Consider the following 18,330-nt stretch of genomic DNA (forward strand, 5'->3'; position numbering starts at 1 on the left):
GAGCAGAGTAATTGAAGGACTCCTCAACAGCAAAAGGAAGAGGAAAGAAAGAGGAAAACTTAATAACTAAATGATTGAAACATAACAAAGCTTCAGGGGTTTGATCATTCAAATGAGATATTCAAATAAAGAGGTTAGATCATTTTTACAGTTTGGAGATGTGCGAACTGGACCTTTGAGAAATATCAGTAAATAAGTCAGGCAATTTTTTCAAGATGAGAAGTTATATCTTAACCAGTAAATTACTGTTATGATGCTTGTGTGAACAAAGCATAAAGGCCCGCTCACACCAAGGATGATAACTATAATAATAATGATAAAGATATAGTAATTGTTCTAAATGTAAAAGAATAGCAGGGTCCACATAGCACAACTATAACAATAATGACACAGAGAAATGGAATTACTTTCACAATGATTCTTTCCAGCTAATGAACGATAAAAATCATTGACAGCCAATCAGAATCCATCCCGCTTTAGAGAGCTCGAGCATTTAAAGCAGCAGCACATGTTTGTAGTAAACATATCATCTGCTGGTGTGGATGCTAATATAGTTATCATTATAGTTAGCTTAAAGTTATCATTCTTGGTGTGAACGGGCCTTACAACTACCAGTATAAGTGCAGTAAAGGCCCTCATATATTCACGGTGAAGTTCTTTTCGTTGTTCGCTTTGGGGTAAAAAGAGGTTTGAAATATCTTTTCAGCACCACCGCCCACATTTAGATGAATATGTTAATACAGTATGTGCTGCATGCTTTCCTTTCAATAACAAAATAAACACAACATAAATGACAGCTGTGAGATAACAGTAGTTAAGAAAGCATCTGATCATGACAATGTAGATGTTTGCACAAGCTCTGTAATTCAGCGCTCCAGTTAAGTCTCGTCACATTTATTTATATAGCACTTTATACAATAGATTTTTAAAAGCTTACAGTATTAAACATGGAAAAAGTGTCAGTTTGTGTCTCTTTCATTTAGAATTACAACTTCAATTTCTACAACAATGCAGCTCTCCAGCATGTTCATGGTTTTATAGAAAAATAAACTGGAGAAGATTGCCACATCAAAGAAGGCGGAGCCTCAGAGCATACCCACCTATTATGTATTTGCCACAGACCAATGGTGGTTCGAAGGTGTTTAACAGCTGGATCTAACTTTTTCTGTTAAGTTTGCATTGACAAGCTGTGACTACTATGAATACTATGAATACACTCTCATTTAGAAGTCAAAAAATTTTGTCAAATAGTACACACTGTGAAACTAAGGCTTTTCATTTGAGGTTGAAGAAAATATCGCAGCATTTAAAGTTCCGATGACTGACATAACAGATTCTACCAATATTTTGGTGCTGTTGTCTAATTGGTATCTCAAAGAAAAGTCATTCCTTGTGTGAACGCCACATAAAGAATGGCATTTACCAGAAAAGTCAATCTGGCAATATTTTATTTATTTTTTTAACAAGTTTTATGTGTAAAAAGCAGCGATAGTAACTAGTAACTGGAATGTAATATAGTACCATTTATACAGCAAACGTGGCACACAAGCGCTTCCAATGTGGCATTTACTGTAGGTGTCTTTACAAAGACTAATTAATGCTGCTTAGAGGTTATATGTGTGTTAATTAAAACTATACTTTAATACAAGGGGCAGAGAAGGGTCAGAATAGGCATTATTTAGTCTGACCCTAAATGCAGCATTGTGTACACTTCATTTTGTTCTCTGTTGTGTAAAGATTCTTATAGAGTACACTACTAATGAGTTTGTCAGTAAATGAACCATTCAGTGTGTTAAATAAGGGTGACATGCAAAATGTGTAGGTTGGGAAACTGCTTTAACAAGAGAATTCTCGTCAAACTCATTTGGAACTTTGGGGTTTAAGCTATTTTTATTTTTCATGTAAAGTGGTCTAGGCACTCACCCTCTTCCTCAGGTTGTAGGTTAGCACCAGATTCCGTGAGAAGTGGCCGGCAAAGGCTGTGTAGAATTCCAGAACCTTCTGTAAGGCATCACGCTTGATGATGTGAAGATCGCAGTAGGTCAGTGCACGAACGTTTGCACAAGCCTGAGCTAAATTCACCTCTTTCCAGAACACATCCCCGAATACATCTCCCTTTCCTGAGAGAAAAAAAGAGAGGGGGACATTGAAGAATGAATTCCATTAGGCTTTCTAATACTTTCAGGGGAATGTCCCGGATTTGTGCATACAGCAGGTGTAAATTTTCATGGTTCACAGGAAACTCAATATGTACTTCAGGATAAAACTCGTCAGGTTGAGAACGCCATTTCAGCGGAACATTAAATAAATTCATGCATGTAAATAAGACTGACAGTTACTGTAATGTGACCCAGAGAGGGCAAATGTTTAAAATTGGCACAAATACCTTGACATAAAGCAAAACTGAAAAAGAATGGTAACATTTACCATTGTTCTGTGAAGTTTCACAGAAAACCATACAGTTTTTGCAATGGGTTGAAGTCACATTAATTTGCAGTATTGACCAACAGAAAGCTGCTTGGTTTTAAATGGCTTTTTTGTGAGTTGTGCGTCATACATCGCTACACTAATGACAATAGACAATGGATTTTTTGCCTGTGGAATTTCACCTGAAATGTCACTACCATGACTGCAGATTAACATGGTGTTTACACTTGTACCGACCACCAGTGCCACATCAGGATAATTTATTACAAAAATGAAATGCCTCATTTTGTTCCAATTTCTTTCTTTTGTGGAAAATAAAAGATGTTTTGAGAAATGTCTTAGTGTTTTTTTGTCCATACAGTTGAAGTCAATGGGGCTACAATGCTTTCTTCAAAATATATTCTACTGTGTTCTGCAAAAGAAAAGGAAAAGAAAAAAGGTTTGGAACAACATTAGATTGCTCGACATCTGTTGTTCAAATGTCTTAAAAAAAAAAAAAAAAAAATCCTATTCCAGAACAAGCAAACCAGTTATTTTTTGACAAGGCTTCCACTGTGCTTTTCATACATTCACATTCTTTAACTCTTTAAAAAAATATTCACACTGCGCGTCACGCTAGAGCAGATCTCATCCCCACAGATGACTCTGCTTTGTTTCTAATCCTGCAATGACAGATTTACACCTCCAGTAAAATGACACACTCAGCTAGAGACCTGCCGCCCCTCACGGGCTGCAGTGCAAATATTTATCTCAGCGTAATACTTGACCCTCACTGGACACCAGATCTTTATCGGCTGTGCTGCTTTAAGCTTATTAGTGGCATTTGGTAAGGCAAGCATTGCTTTTGGTATTGCTTAATACATGCTTAATATTATTTAATCTAATATTATTTAATCTTCCTAACACATTCAAAAACTGAGAACACCTTTTGCATTCCTGGGCCAGTTGTGACCCAGTGGAATGTGAGGTTTTAAAAACAGTCATAACTTAATTTTCTAAGTTAAAACAATATTGTATTTGATCAATAAATAAAATGCGTAAAAATTTCAGTCACACTTTAAATTAGGTGTCTTTAACTACTATGTACTTACGTAAAAAATAATTGTTAGTACAATGTATCATTGTGTTGTATTGCAAAACACTTGTGCTGCTATTGAAGTGGGACACAGGTAAGGTTAGTACAGGTTTAGTGGTATGGTTAGGTTTAAGGGTTGGTTAAAGGGTGAGGGAAGGGACAACAGTATAATTATAGATGGAATTACAGAAATTAATTACAGCTGTGATTATATGCAGTTATTTTTTTAAATATAAATACAAGGTAAAAACATGTATGTAGTACACAATAAGTACACAAAAAATTTAGGATGTTACTGTGTAATTACCCTGTTAATACTACATTATCATTTTTATTAAATACTTCACTTTTTTCAAATTTAATAAGCTATTTGGTCTTTGAATTTTTGCTCTATACCCTTTTGGGCTGTAGTTAATTTGATGTAGATTATTTGTTATGTCAGTTACATCTTGAAACTTTTTTTCTATTTAACAAATTCTATTTAACCAAATATTTAAAATCTGCATGATATCATGAATAAAGCCTTATAAATAAATAATTGTGTCAAAATTGACATAGAACACAATAGGTGTCACAATGTACAATGTAAAAAAAATCTGAAAAAAGATGTGTATTTTGATAGTATTAACCAATTTCCAAAGTTTCGTTTCCATACTAAAAAATATTGAATTTTTCTTTTTGTACCTCATCCAGGTCAAAACTGACCCGAATCAAATAAGAGGGTTAAACATAACCCTAACCTTAATATTAACCTTCCTGCATGGATTGAATGATTCCTCAAGTCATATCTTGTTGAGAAGAGGTGTGCTATTACTTTTCCAAGTGATCAGGCTTATGATTTTTACCTGCTGCTTGATAACAAATAAACAAATTTTTTATATATTTTGTCTGTAATGGTAGCGATGGTAATTCCAAGAAAGACAAGCTCATTACTGATTTCACCAATCCTTTCAAACTATACTTACACATGCACAATCAGACTAGACATGAGCTTAAGTGAAACTCATGAAGCAGAATCCAAGAGACATACACCTGGAAACAGTACACTGAAAACTTTTAGAGATAAGGAAACCAATTCAGCCATCTGACTGAGCAGCCCTGGCCCAAGTAAAGCTACTGTATAAAATAATACACTTAGCCAATATGAACAGTGCGACACAGAAGGCAAAATCATTTTTATATTCAAAGATTCATTTAAAAAGTGCACATATCATAAAATTTGGTATTCCAGAAAAATCGCACACATTATACTTGTTTGCTGTTGTGGAATTGATGACACAGATGTTTATCTCACCTGAAAAGGACTTCACAGATATCTAGATTTTGAGATATGATTAAAAACAATGGAAATGGTCCTTACTCAGGTGGATACTGGAACTAAATGATTTTCATGACGTTTGGTTCCATAAACTTCTGTCGACATGGACAGAACACTGTGCTAAAATACTGTGACAGCAGCATTATTCACGATAAAATGTCATAGTCATGTAAACGCGTTCTTTTATCAGGATTTTATCTGAATCTGTTTAAGCAAAACATCACATGTAGATCTTTGCCCATTACACTGATTTTGTTCCGCACGTTAACACCTTTTCCAGCATGCTGACAGCTAATTTAATGTGCACGTCTTGTGCACATGTAATGGAATAACATGTCATTTAAAGTCTCATGAAAAACACCGTTTTCTTGCATTGTCTAGTTTTTAGAATGAGCTTTTTGATAGCTATCATTGTATTGTTGTACATGTAAACACACTCATTGAATCAACTGGACTGGTTCTTGATTTACTCAGTGAATACAAGTCATTACTTTCCTCATCTCCAACTCGAAATGAACAGACAATTGCAATTGTGTTATGTTGTATAACAGCTTGTGAGATCTTTGTAAATGCTGACTGGTTATTCATATCAAGACACACATTCACAGAGCTTTGTTATAATAAATTGCACTTTAAAACATTTAAATATGTTTCCAATGGGGGGTTGCTTTCTTCAAAATACTACGACCACATTTTACACTGTTAATCAATTTCAATTTCATTTTTTACAGATATCTGGCCAGGGGTTTCCCGAAATCATCATTAGCAAAAAATTTGGTCGCAAGTTCCGTCGTTACTGTCAAGATCCTTGTGTCGTGGTCATTTGCTGTATTTATGAACTCTTATTTTGAAGTGTATTTTCTGTTAACTTTTTTGCAGTGCTTCCCCTTTCCTGTTTGCCTATAGGCTTGTTCAAGATGCATCGGCGCTGCGCAGACCGATCGGCGTATGATATCAAAGTACCGCCAGAGCGTTTGGAGAGCATACGACTCCTTATGCTTTTGAATCACTCTCGCGGTACTTTGATGTCACACGCCGATCAGTCTGCGCAGTGCCGATGCATCTCGAACAAGACTTTTGTCTCTGTAGATACCTTGTTTTTAACCTTGTTATCCTATGTATATATACCTGTGTTTCAGTCTTGGTTTCTCGGTTGTTGTCTTTGCGTGTTTGTAAAGCTGTTGCGTTCCTGCTCTTTTAATTATGTTTCATGTTCCTGCTCCTGTTTATGGTTTAGGCCTCAGTTTGGATTATCTTTGTTAACTTTGCTGCAAGTGGATTTTCACCTCTTTTCGTCCCTGACAAAACATAACATTAACGACAGTCCTATATTGTTGAATCAATGTGGTTCAAACGACAAAGGTGCGACTATGTTTCAGGAATCTAGTTGTTTAGTTTCTCCAACAGTGCACTGTACTATGGTAGTTGATCAGTGAGTTACATCGTTGTGCTGGAAACACACCCCACACTAGATCTTGTTGCATGCATAAACAGCAAAACATTAATTGATGAATCAGATTTTTTGGCAGGAATTTTGACTACTGTTAAATCCAATACATATCTGACATTGAGACCCCATTTACATATTTTAAGGTCTGTAAAGTGCAAACAGGGTCCAATCTACATCTAAACACTCTTATTTGAAAGTGGTGACACTGGTTACACTATATATATAAAATAAAAATCTAAATTAAGTCAAATATATTATTTAACATGACTGAATCACCCTGAATACATTAATTACAAATGTACAAAATAAATTTTTATTGGTTAAATTAGGTAGAGATAGCTCTTTAAGCTAACAATTGCAGATTACCACTTTTTTACAGGGTAGAAATGTTGAAATTACTTACATTTGCATGTCAAATGACCTATCATAATAACCCTTCTTCATAGTCATAGTCTGTTTGATCTAATTAGGAACCATATGAAAAGCCAAATGCTCCAAATAAGGAATGAAACAGTGCTACTCAAATAAACCACACAACACTGACCAAAATTTGCATGAAACAATTGGAAAACACAGAATGAATCTGTTTCCTGGCACAATCCACTGATCAGTCAGTGATACCTTAAGTCAGGGGTTCCCTCCCCAGCACTGCTGACACAGCCATTTCAGGTCTTGGAGTCTCGACTAATGAGCTGATGATCTGAATCAGGTGTGTTTGATTAAGGAGACATGGAAAACATGCAGTGTTGGGGAGGCTTCAGGAATGTGTTTGGGAACCCCTGCCTTAAGTGAATGTTAATAGAATGGTAAAAAATGTAATATAATATAATTATGTTTTGTAATGGGCTCTGGTCAAGTAAACCTCAGAGCACTGGTAGAAATATACTCACCCAAAATAGCAACGACTTCATCGTCCTGGATGACCTCCAAAGACCCTGACACGACAAAGCAGAGGCTGTCCACGCTTTCACCAGCGTGGTAGATGAGGTCGCCCGGGGCGCAGTGGATGGTCTGAAACTCCATGGCAAGGGCTCTTAAACAGCCGTCGCTGGCCAGACGGAAAGCCGGATGTTCTTTGAACACCTTCCTGTTGAGATGAACGCAGATGTCTGCTCGCATGTCTTTGGGGCAAATTTGCAACACCTGCAGAGAAATAAAAAAAAAAATAATAAAAACAATCAAATACACATCTTTTTCTTTCTGATTCCACACATGAACATTAGCGTTATGCTAAAACAAAACTGGAGGTTGTCCAAGCCTTTCACTAATAATTCATGAGATTTTGAGAAGCTGTTTAAAGCCTTACATAACCCGTAAGTTAGACTGTGATCTTAAACATTAGAGGGACATTATTCACACATGCTACGGATGTTATGGCAAAGACAGAACAAATGACTTTTAAAATGAATGAAGAAAATAAGCTCCCTGGATAAAGATTGAGATCTTCAGTCTGCGAGACTCTGTGCCAAGTACCTTATCAGTGTCAATTCCTCTGGACATAGACCATGTCGAGACGATATAGTCCATGACCCTCTCACTGAGGCCCTTGGGAACCTGGTAGAGCTTCAGGAAGTCTCTCACGCTGTTTAACATCTCATGGTAGCGGTTGGTGTTGGCATACATTTGCTGGAAGATGGTGGTTACATTACCAAAGATGGTGGCATAAAGGAGAGCTAAAAGAAAGAGACAATGGGTTATCCTGACTCTGTACATAAAAACAGTACTGAACAAAAAGAAAGCTACAGAGCACCTACCAAAGTGGTTTGGTAGGTGCTCTTTAGTTTTTTGAGTAGTATCTTTAGGCAAGACTGAGTACAGTTGCTTTTAACATTACCACAGAAAAACTGGTCCCACATTATTTTAAGCATCTTTAACTATGTTATTACATAGTTAACATTTAAATTAATCATTTGATATAATGCATTTATGGTGTACATACATGTTTTTACAGTTTTTTTCAACTGCTACAACACATTATCAAAACTTTGCCTCTTTTTTTCAAAACTTTACACACAAATCCAAGAATTACACACACAAATTGCAAAATGCCTCACATCTCTTGCAAAATAAAGCACTGCATTCAAAATATCACAAACACATCTCAAAAGCAAACATTTATCTTACGCTGCAAACACCTTTGCCATAATATTGTATTTTTGGATATATCATATACACACCGTTATTCAAAACCTAAAGCTCTTCTTTCATGAGCTCCTATGTACATTTCTGTACAAGACTTAAAGTAATTGGCAGAGAGATGTTGAAAAATTCATGGTAAACACGAAAGCAAGATTTTTATTGTAAGCATTTGTGGTTGTGAATACAGTATTACACAGTACGAAAGAAAAGAAATACATCAACCATGTATAGTTGGACAAAAACAATGGTTGTGTTTGAAAAAGGAAATCAAGATTTCTGTAATCACATCTATACTGTTGACCTTCCTTTACACCTTAACTAACACCTTAAGTTTTTAAGAGCAAACTTTTAACCATGGACAGCAAGCCAAATCTGTTTACCTATATTATGATCAAGCAAACTCGTGAATCAATGTTAAAGAGAGGTTGAAGTGAACTTCTTACTCGTAAAAATTGTTTAATTAAAGAACCTTTAAAATTTTCCAAATTATTGAAGACACTACTATGAATGGTTGGAGCAAAAATCAAGGTCAGGGGCGATGTACACACAAGTTATTTAACATGTTTAACACTGTCCATCTTCTCCCACTGTACTCGGCCTATACTAAACAGCTTTTTTGGCATCAAATGAATGCTCAAGACACCTCAAAATGTAGGCAGTGAATTATGATCCCTTCTGAGACACCTAACTTTGCACTGAAACTATCCAGCTAGTATTATAGAAAGTGTCCAAAGCACTAAGACTATAAACAAAGACAGGATACCTTGTGAAATAAAAGTTCACTAAAGCATATTTTTAAAAAGAGAACTTATTATGGAAATAATATACTTAAGTGCAAACTGAAGTGCATTCTGTTGTGGAGTGTGTGATATCCATGAATGTCCATTAATGAAGAACATCTCAAATCTGCCACTTAGGAGGATCCATTTAGGCTGGAATATTGTCTATGTAGGCAGTAGACATTGAGCCTACATGTCCTGGTCAAGGACATACAGCAGGGCTGTAATCTCAGAAACCAGACACTTGCTTGCTCTGCAACCAACTGAAACTCTGACCTAAAGTATCTCAACTGCTACTCTCTAAAAGCTGCTGATGTCTTCTTCAGATCCATTAGTATGTCATATAGGCTACAATATTGATCACAGTCCTGATTGAAGCTGCTCTAAAGCATTTCACCAGGTGAAGCTGAAATGCTCAACCTCAGCATGTCGAGTTGCATGCATGTACAATTTCCCCAATAGAGCAATGCAGATGTGCTGGCAAAGATTTACACAAAAGCCTTAAATTTAAAGTGAATAATCCAGGTAGAATCAGAGGGGTATATGCAGCACTGTGTCAGGATAAATAGTTATTCAGTGTTTTGTGTTTTTTTTTTTAATATTAAGCCTTCGCCTGCACCTCACAACCAGTACCAGTCTTAATGACGTCATTCTTGAATATCATCACTGCAGCTGAACGCAATTTCTGATACCTCTCGTCTCGCTCCATCAGCAATACGACTACATTACATCCCTGCTTTATTGGATCAGTTACATTTCAGGCAATTGGCTCCACGGTCAGCGCTTTTTTTACCGGCCCGTCACCCTCTGTCGCCTTCTGAGGCCTCCCTGCTCACCATAGGTGATATTAATCAATCCTAGCTCTGCATGTGCAGAATGTTAAGGATCTGGTGAAGTGAAAAATCTTGGTGGGATTTAAGGCAGCAGATAGCTGATTTATTACTAGTGATGGGCGTCTATACTGTGCAATGGTAGAAATGTGATTTTGCAGTACCATTTACACAGAGGTATATTTGCATTGCTATCAGTGGGAAAGACTGCTTTACTGCTAAATGTGAGAGCGGCATGGAGGAACATAAAGTGATGCAAAAATATAACGTCAAAATGAGGTTATTAAGTTGTTATTAAGGGGTGTTGTTAAGCACAAGCACAACATTTTAGTTGTTTACAGTTGCCAAGCAATGTCAAAATTGTGTTCATTCACAGCACAATTCCTGCCCATGAATTACTACTAAGTGAAGTATATGTTTAATGAAAAACGGAAGTTTTTCCTTTGGATTTTTCGCGTACAGACGACAACTTTGTCAAAACGATCCCTGTTCACACGTATCCATGAAAACAATTAAAAACGCTGTTTTTTTTTTCAAGTCAATGATTCATGCCAAGCCAGTAGTAGTCACTTTCTAAAGAAACACTATGCGCCTATAGACTGAACATGTAATACACGTGCGCATGACATCACCATTTTGTAGTTTACATGGAGACAATAATGATATTGTTTCAAAAACTAGCACTTTGAAACCAGTTTTCAAAAGTTTGAGTTTTGAGGCCCCCAAAACTCCACTGTCATGTAAATGAACAAGCCTAAAAAATTTCCGTTTTTAGTTAAAAACAGTGTCGTGTAAATGGCCCCTTCATGTTCAGGGCTACCCAGTGCAAGAAACCAAATGACCAACAGATATAGAAACCAAATGATTGTAAAAATGTCCTGCAGCTTGTCATTTGTGACTCTGGTGGCTGGTCAGGACAGAAACTCAGAATTGTGTGGAAGAGCTTTTAATAACTGATGCTTTATAGCATCTGGTTAGGTCATGGTGCAAGTGTTACACTGCAGCCACACCAGCCTGGTGTCTCTTCATTATGAAACACAGCATCTAACCTCATCAGTGGTTATTTCTAGAGAAGTTTGTGTGTGTGTGTGTGTGTGTGTGTGTGTGTGTGTGTGTGTGTGTGTGTGTGTGTGAGAGATAGAATGGTACTCTGTGTGGACACTGATCACTCATCAGGTGGACTGCTGAGAGGAAGGCCACTGGGACAAAAGGAAGTGTTCATCACAGCCAGAGAGTGTAAAGCATAAATCTAAAAGAAAACACACTAATGCACCTGTGATGACAGCAGGCAGTGACGACACAGAACTCAGAGCTCAACTCCACACTTTGTAAAAGCCTGAATAAATGTTGTAGACATCTGAGGTGGACATTTTTTTTTTTTCTTTTACTTTAGCCACGTTTCCACCGCATAAACTTTCCCCAGGAACTAGGAACTTTGGAGTGGTACTTGGTGTGTTTCCACCGCAGTGACCAGGGTCTAAATGAAGTTCCAGGTAAAAATTTCCCCCTTAGAAAAGTCAGTTGCGAGCTAGTTCACGCAACATTTTGATTGGTTGACTCCATGCAGCATTTTATTTCAACCACCATTTTTAAAAGTTAAGAGTTGTTTGCCATTCGGAATCAACAATGGAGTTTAAAAAATATGAATCTGTTGAAGTGTTTCACAAATCATACTGAATGATTCATTCGCAAATCAGACTGATCTGACTGCAGTTTTTAAGTCAACAACTCACTGATTCAAATGATCCATCCAAAATAAGCCAAGAACTGGGATATCGTCAGTGCTAAAATGGCGCAAGAAGTTATAATGCTGAATTTTAGCATTTATTATTGTAAATGAAAATCATATTTAGGTCATGACTGTCAATTATTGCAGCTGTAACAGTTTCAAATGACATAAAACTAGTATGTTTGCCTAGCGTTCCTCCTAAAATATTATCATATTTTCCCCCCTGTGATGTCTGTACATTGTATTTTTATACTATTTGTCACCACATATTTACACAATTCTTTTAAAAATGCAATATGGCATATTATTTCACTTGTTTGCACACTTGAATTATCGGTAACTTAAATTGTTATTTTAGAATACTGAAGTTTAATGTTTTTATAGTGTATAATAAGTTTTAGTAATAAAATAAAAAGGTTGCTTATTTGCAAATCAATAGGCCTACATATTAAATGTCTGCACTAATATTTCTTACTATTGCTGCTGACTACTGACTAGCCTGATTAGTGCTGGCAAGAAAAAAATAATAAACAAGGTTCCATAGATAAGTATTGTTTCACTTTTAATAATTAAGTACATTAAAAATCAAGCATATTTACTCAAGTACTTTTAATCAAGTTTACTCAAGTACTCACAATGTAACCAAATACAGAATCAAAAGAATCTTAGGCCCATTTCTCATATATGTGGGCTGTTTTATACCATACTGTATTTTTCTTCACCATGTGGAAATGAAAATCAGTCATGAGGTAAAGCCACAGCTGTCTAGAGGATAAAAAGAGAGTTAAATATGTCTGTTTGACATAAAAATAAAAAATGAAAGTTTTCTGGTTGAACAGAGAGAAATTCAAAGGTCCACTTCCTCCTTATGATTCAACTAGTCATTGTTATATGTTTTAATAATGCATCTATTGCAAAACCAGAATACTCTATGCAATTATATAGCCTCTGATTGTTCATTTCAACAACACGTGACCAATAACCTTGTCATCGCATTTATTGTGCCAGTAAAAGTAAAGGTTTGTCAAAATTAAAATACTCTAATAAAGTACAGAAAATGTACTTAAATAGGTAACAAAGTCAACTATTACGAAGAAAAAACTACTGTTAAAAGCTGCTTCATTACTGTCCACAACTGCATGGTTACAGTTAGTGTTACTACAGAAAATCCATTGTAAATGTTGGAGTTTTGTGTACTGAAAAGAAATGGATTTTTCATGACATAATGTTTCTCCTGTTTTTCGCATCAGTGATGTTGAGAATGTCAGCACTGTTTCATTGGGTTTAGTTTCAATCACTGAGACATTTGGGTTTTGTAACAGAATTCTGCACCGAATTCAAATGCTTCTCACTGGATTTAACAACTCTATTTAACAATGGTCACTGAATCTGAGTTTATACTGTGCTGTCTATTGGGCTGAACTGATAAATGGTCTGTACAGCGTGGTTCAAATGAGTGGTGCTGTTTCGTTCCACTTTTGAAAGAGTTTGCTGTTTGATGTTTCTCATGGTTTGTGCTGAAGACACATACCGAGTTTAGCAACTGACGCTGGTAGGTCAATGTGTTCGTTAAAGACAATTTTACGACAAACTTCAAAATGGATGACATAGGAAAACTGAAGATGGTTCGCCTCGGTATGCTGCACTTAATCTAAAGAGATAAGTCTTATGGTTTTTATGTCAAAGTCAAACTGTTCAGAAGATGGTCTGGAAAATGGATGAATGATTGGATGGATATTTCCTCCTGATAAGTGAAAGGCTTGTGTTTCACCTTAGTTTCTGCTTTAAGATCACCTCAGTTTCTGCTTTAACATCCTGCCAGGGAAGGTCCCAACAATCATTTAGAGCAAGTCACATCATAAGTCGACCCTGCCATCACAGCTCACTAATGCGATAACAGCCTCCATAGAGACAAGACTCACTCTCCTGCAAAACATGCTGTTGACAAGCTGTACGAGACTCTAGTTAATGATCTAACCACAGTCACAGTCTGTGTGAGTCTGTCACTGCATCCAAAATCAAATACTTCCCTATATACAGTATGCGAAAAACAGTACGCCAAAAAAGTACTACGTCCGAATACATAGTATTCGAAAAACAGTAGGTTAAAAGTCCCTAGATGACCTATACTACTACTTTCCAGTGAGATTCTGAAGTGTGCATTTGATGGACACTTTACTATCCCACGAGGGCACGGGAGAGGATTTGTGAATGGCAGTGAAGCGATGCAACTGACGCTGGTAGGTCATGTGACAGTAACAACATGGCAGATGTAGTACATCAGGATTTCATTCATACTATATAGTACACAAAGTAAATTTAAATCCAAACGCAGTATCTACTCAGACTACATGATTTCGGATGCAGTGTGTGTTTTTGTCCTAAACAGTTGCGGCTAAAACAAGGGACGAGTGAGATTTTGTTGCTTGTTTGGTTTTAGTAATGTAGTACTGGATAGCTCTGCCCACTGTGAAATATTACTGGTCTTGCTTCACATAGCTGTATAATATTAAACATTGAGGTAACACTTTATTTTACAGTGTCATTGTTACATATGTTACAATGTAGCTACTATCGTAATAACTGTAAATTATGCATAATTACATGCAACTAACCAAACCAAACCAAACCAAAGCCTAATCCTAACCCTGTAGTAAGTACATGTAGTTACTTAATATTACTCAGTACTTAAATGTATAATTACAGTGTAACAAAGACACCTTAAAATACAGTGTAACCAACATTGAATATGTTCTGATATGGTTAATATGGTTATGATTGTTTGGCATCACACAGACTTTTTTATTTCAGAGTGGACAGACAAATCTGTTCTTAAAAGTCACCAAACAAACACCCGGTAATAGCATCCCACCCACTCTCAGAGGGGTTTTTCTAATGAAATAATCATCACTTTAATGGTTTCTGTGTTCTCACTGAAGTGTAACAAGCTTCTAATGAGCCTCCAGGGTGAGAAGAGACAAGAAAATAAGTAACAGAGAAGAGAAGAGTGACTGACAGGCCCTATGAGAGCTCTCTTTTTCTCTAATACAGTAAGTCAAACTACAGAGCAGAATCACAGCCAAATACTGCCAATAAATGATTCTGCCAAATATATAGAAACATTGACTTTAAGAATATATGGAAGTCTACTGATGGTACAATCATTAAGGTAAAAGTCATTAACACAATAACATATTTATAAGGTCTTGAATGTGAGTGTACACATCATAATTAGTTCAATTATTTTCATGAATTTAATTCTTATTGACCTTGACTCAGTCATGAGGGTCTTCAGGGCTTCACTGTGTTATATATACTTTTATTGTTTTCTTACTTCATGTTGGTTGTACTTTGATTTTACAGACAAAATTTTTATATTCATAATATTAAGCAAAACTACAAAAAGATTAATAGAAAATAATAATAATAATAATAATAATAATAATAATAACAAAAACTATAATAATAATAATTGTTCATGAATGTATTGTTATAAAAATTGTAGCAATGAATTAAACAGAAATTTAGTGCTCATATGTCACGCTCCGGTTGTGTAAACACACAAAGATGAAGATACTACACAACCGTAGTAAAGAAGAGAACTGACAATCATGAACAGAAACAATGGAATTTAAATACAAATGAGGTAACTGGTGACAAAACAGCTGAACGAAATGACAAATAAAAACTGTAACCATGACAACTAACTCAGGTGGGAAAACAGTGCAGGCAGGAAAACAAAGTCCAAACTGAGTGCAACTGTGATATTATACACCCCCCTCCTGGAAAGGCGCGACCTTGTGCCGGCAGATGAATGGAGGAGGTTCCAGAGGAGAACAAGAGTCCGGGAGAGGGACCAAACACAAAAAAATCCAGGTTGGTGCAGGTGGAGGTGTGAACCAGGGAATGGCCTTAAGCAGAAGTGGCTGGACAAAAGCTGCCGCTGTAAATCACTTTAAGGTCGGGTCTTCTGTCACGGTCGGGTTGCGCACACAAAGATGAGAGTTAACAAGCAGTCTTTAATAATCCACACGGTAAATCCAACATAGAGGCAACCAATCAAACACAACCATAGTGAAGACGAGACCTGACAATCATGAACAGAAACAATGGAACTTAAATACACATGCAAATGAGGTAATTGACCCTTCGCTGGGAGTTTGATTGACAGGTGATCTAATAAATCATAATGCTGAATCCGCCGTTTTGTCAGACAAAGCAGTAAGGGGAGTTAGTAGATTAACGTCGGTGGACTTAAACTTGAAAAATTGTGTGTACTGACGTCTTTCCGAGGTTGAAACAACATTCCTTCTGATGTTCATTCATGTTTATTTGATGCTATAAATCAACTAGTGGGAAGAGATAATCGGTTCACGAGCTGATTGAACTGAGGCGCTGCAGCGATCCGTCATGACACATTAAAGAGCCACAAAATGGTATTTATTGTTTAAATTTCTTTAAAAATGACAAAATTTGATATTTGAGAATCTAAATGCTGTTCTTGTAAACTTTCTATTCATCAAAGAATCCTGGGGGGAAAATGTATCATGGTTTCCACAAAAATATGAAGCAGCACAACTGTTTTCAACATTGATAATAATCAGAAATGTTTCTTGAGCAGCAAATCAGCATACTAGAATGATTTCTGAAGGATCATTTGTTACCTGATACTAACACTGATTTTTATTTTATTTTTTATTTTATTTTTAAAGGTAAGCTTTGGCTATGACCGTCTCTCAGCTTTAATTAACCTGTATATGAAACAGAAGTAACCTGATAGTGTGTGTGTGTGTGTGTGTGTGTGTGAGAGAGAGAGTGAGAGAGAGAGAGAGAGAGAGAGAGAGAGAGAGAGAGAGAGAGAGAGAGAGAGAGAGAGAGAGGTTTAGTCTTGGCCTGTATTCAGACACACTCTTGCAGTGGCCCTAATTGTGCTGCTCCCATTTACAGACCAACTGTTTCAGCGTTCACACACAGAAACACTGAGCACTGTGGGATATATTTATGTTTTTATAACATACACACGGGTATTGTATTTAGCATAAAGAAAATGAAGCCTATTTTTATGACCAATAAGGCTATAATGTACATTTTCTCTTTAAATTTGCATTAAATAGGCTTTATTTTCTTCAAACGAATTCTAATTTCTTATTCTCCCTGTGTGTGTGTGTGTGTGTGTGTGTGTGTGTGTGTGTGTTGAGAGAGTGTCATGCTGACTGAATGTGTGCCTGCTGTGCTTCCTGTGCATCAGCAGGATCACACTGTGATCTTCTGTCTTTCTGTCAGTCTCCTCCCGCTTTTATGACACTCCACATCACCGTCACCCTCAGGCGGCCAACAGCATCACTCACGCCTTGAACGGGGCAAACCCGCAGAGACCCTACACAACAACGCTATGCTAACTGTGCCGGTACGCACAAGCACAGACACCCATACACACACTGAGATGAAAGCAAGGTGATCATGTCCTGGACAACAATTTAGAAGGCAATCACAGTCACCACAGGCACTCGTACAAACATTTAGGTTTTATGCTGGTAAAATACAGTTACAAATAGGCACCTACATCAAGAGCACACGTATAAAAAATACCAAGATACAGTCTTTTCTCAGTTTAGCTGTATTATGGTGCAGTCATATTACATGTCAACAATGAACTGAATTGAGCTGAATAACAACTATTGGGTAACACTTTACTTCGATGGTTCACTTTAGACATTCTACTGACTTTAAGTAAATTTGCAACTACATGTCAACTAACTCTCAATAATTTGCAACTACATGTCAACTAGCTCTCAATAACTTGCAACTATATGTCAGCTAACTTGCAATAATTCGCAACTACATGGCAACTAGCTTGCAATAATTTGCAACTACATGTCAACTAACTTGCAATAATTTGCAATTATACATGTCCACTAACTCTCAATAATTTGCAACTACATCAACTAACTCTCAGTAATTTGCAACTACATGTCCACTAACTCTCAATAATTTGCAACTACACCTGTCAACTAACTCTCAAAAATTTGCAACTACAAGCCAGCTAATTCTCAATAATTTGCAAGTACATGTCAACTAACTCTCATTATTATCATTATTATCAGTTTGACTGTAGTAGACTTTTAGTATACTGTTAGGTTAGGGTTCAGTTCGGGTTGGTAGAATAAGTTGATATGTAGTTGGCAAGTTACTTACTGTTGTTAGTAGAATGTCTAAAGTGGGCCATTAAAATCAAGTGTTACCCATTATTCTCTTTTGTAGAGCTGCTTATAGCTGCTCTGTGGGGAAGTTGTCCCCACAGAGATTTCAACACACTCTAATGACAATTCATAACTATTTTATGTTTTTGCAAATTGGTGGCTAATTTATATGAATTCATACGACCTGATTTGTACGTTTTTGTACAACTGCTTATGCACCATGGTTAGGTTTAGGGGTAGGGTTAGGTTGTGGACCTTCATGCCTATTTTCTTTTCAAAAAACATAAATTTCTGTACAAATAACATTGTACAAATTCATTCAAAATCACTATCTTGTAAAATAATTTCCTTATGAGATTGTTTTGGAAATTTAACTCGAGTTT

The 18,330-nt window shown here is 36.5% G+C and overlaps 1 protein-coding gene across 1 annotated transcript in view; it reads right to left on the bottom strand.

Annotated features, from left to right (window-relative positions):
• kcnh1b (potassium voltage-gated channel, subfamily H (eag-related), member 1b) overlaps window positions 1–18,330 on the bottom strand; it is a 50,051-nt gene that overhangs the window by 15,254 nt on the left and 16,467 nt on the right. The window contains exons 8-10 of the mRNA XM_051908816.1: window positions 7,744–7,943; window positions 7,161–7,413; window positions 1,924–2,120 (exon numbers count right to left, since the gene is read on the bottom strand). Of these exons, the coding sequence (XP_051764776.1) occupies window positions 1,924–2,120; window positions 7,161–7,413; window positions 7,744–7,943 (650 nt within the window). The remainder of the gene's footprint in view (window positions 1–1,923; window positions 2,121–7,160; window positions 7,414–7,743; window positions 7,944–18,330) is intronic.

This window comes from Ctenopharyngodon idella, chromosome 10, assembly GCF_019924925.1.
Source record: "Ctenopharyngodon idella isolate HZGC_01 chromosome 10, HZGC01, whole genome shotgun sequence".
Lineage (NCBI taxonomy): Eukaryota > Metazoa > Chordata > Actinopteri > Cypriniformes > Xenocyprididae > Ctenopharyngodon > Ctenopharyngodon idella.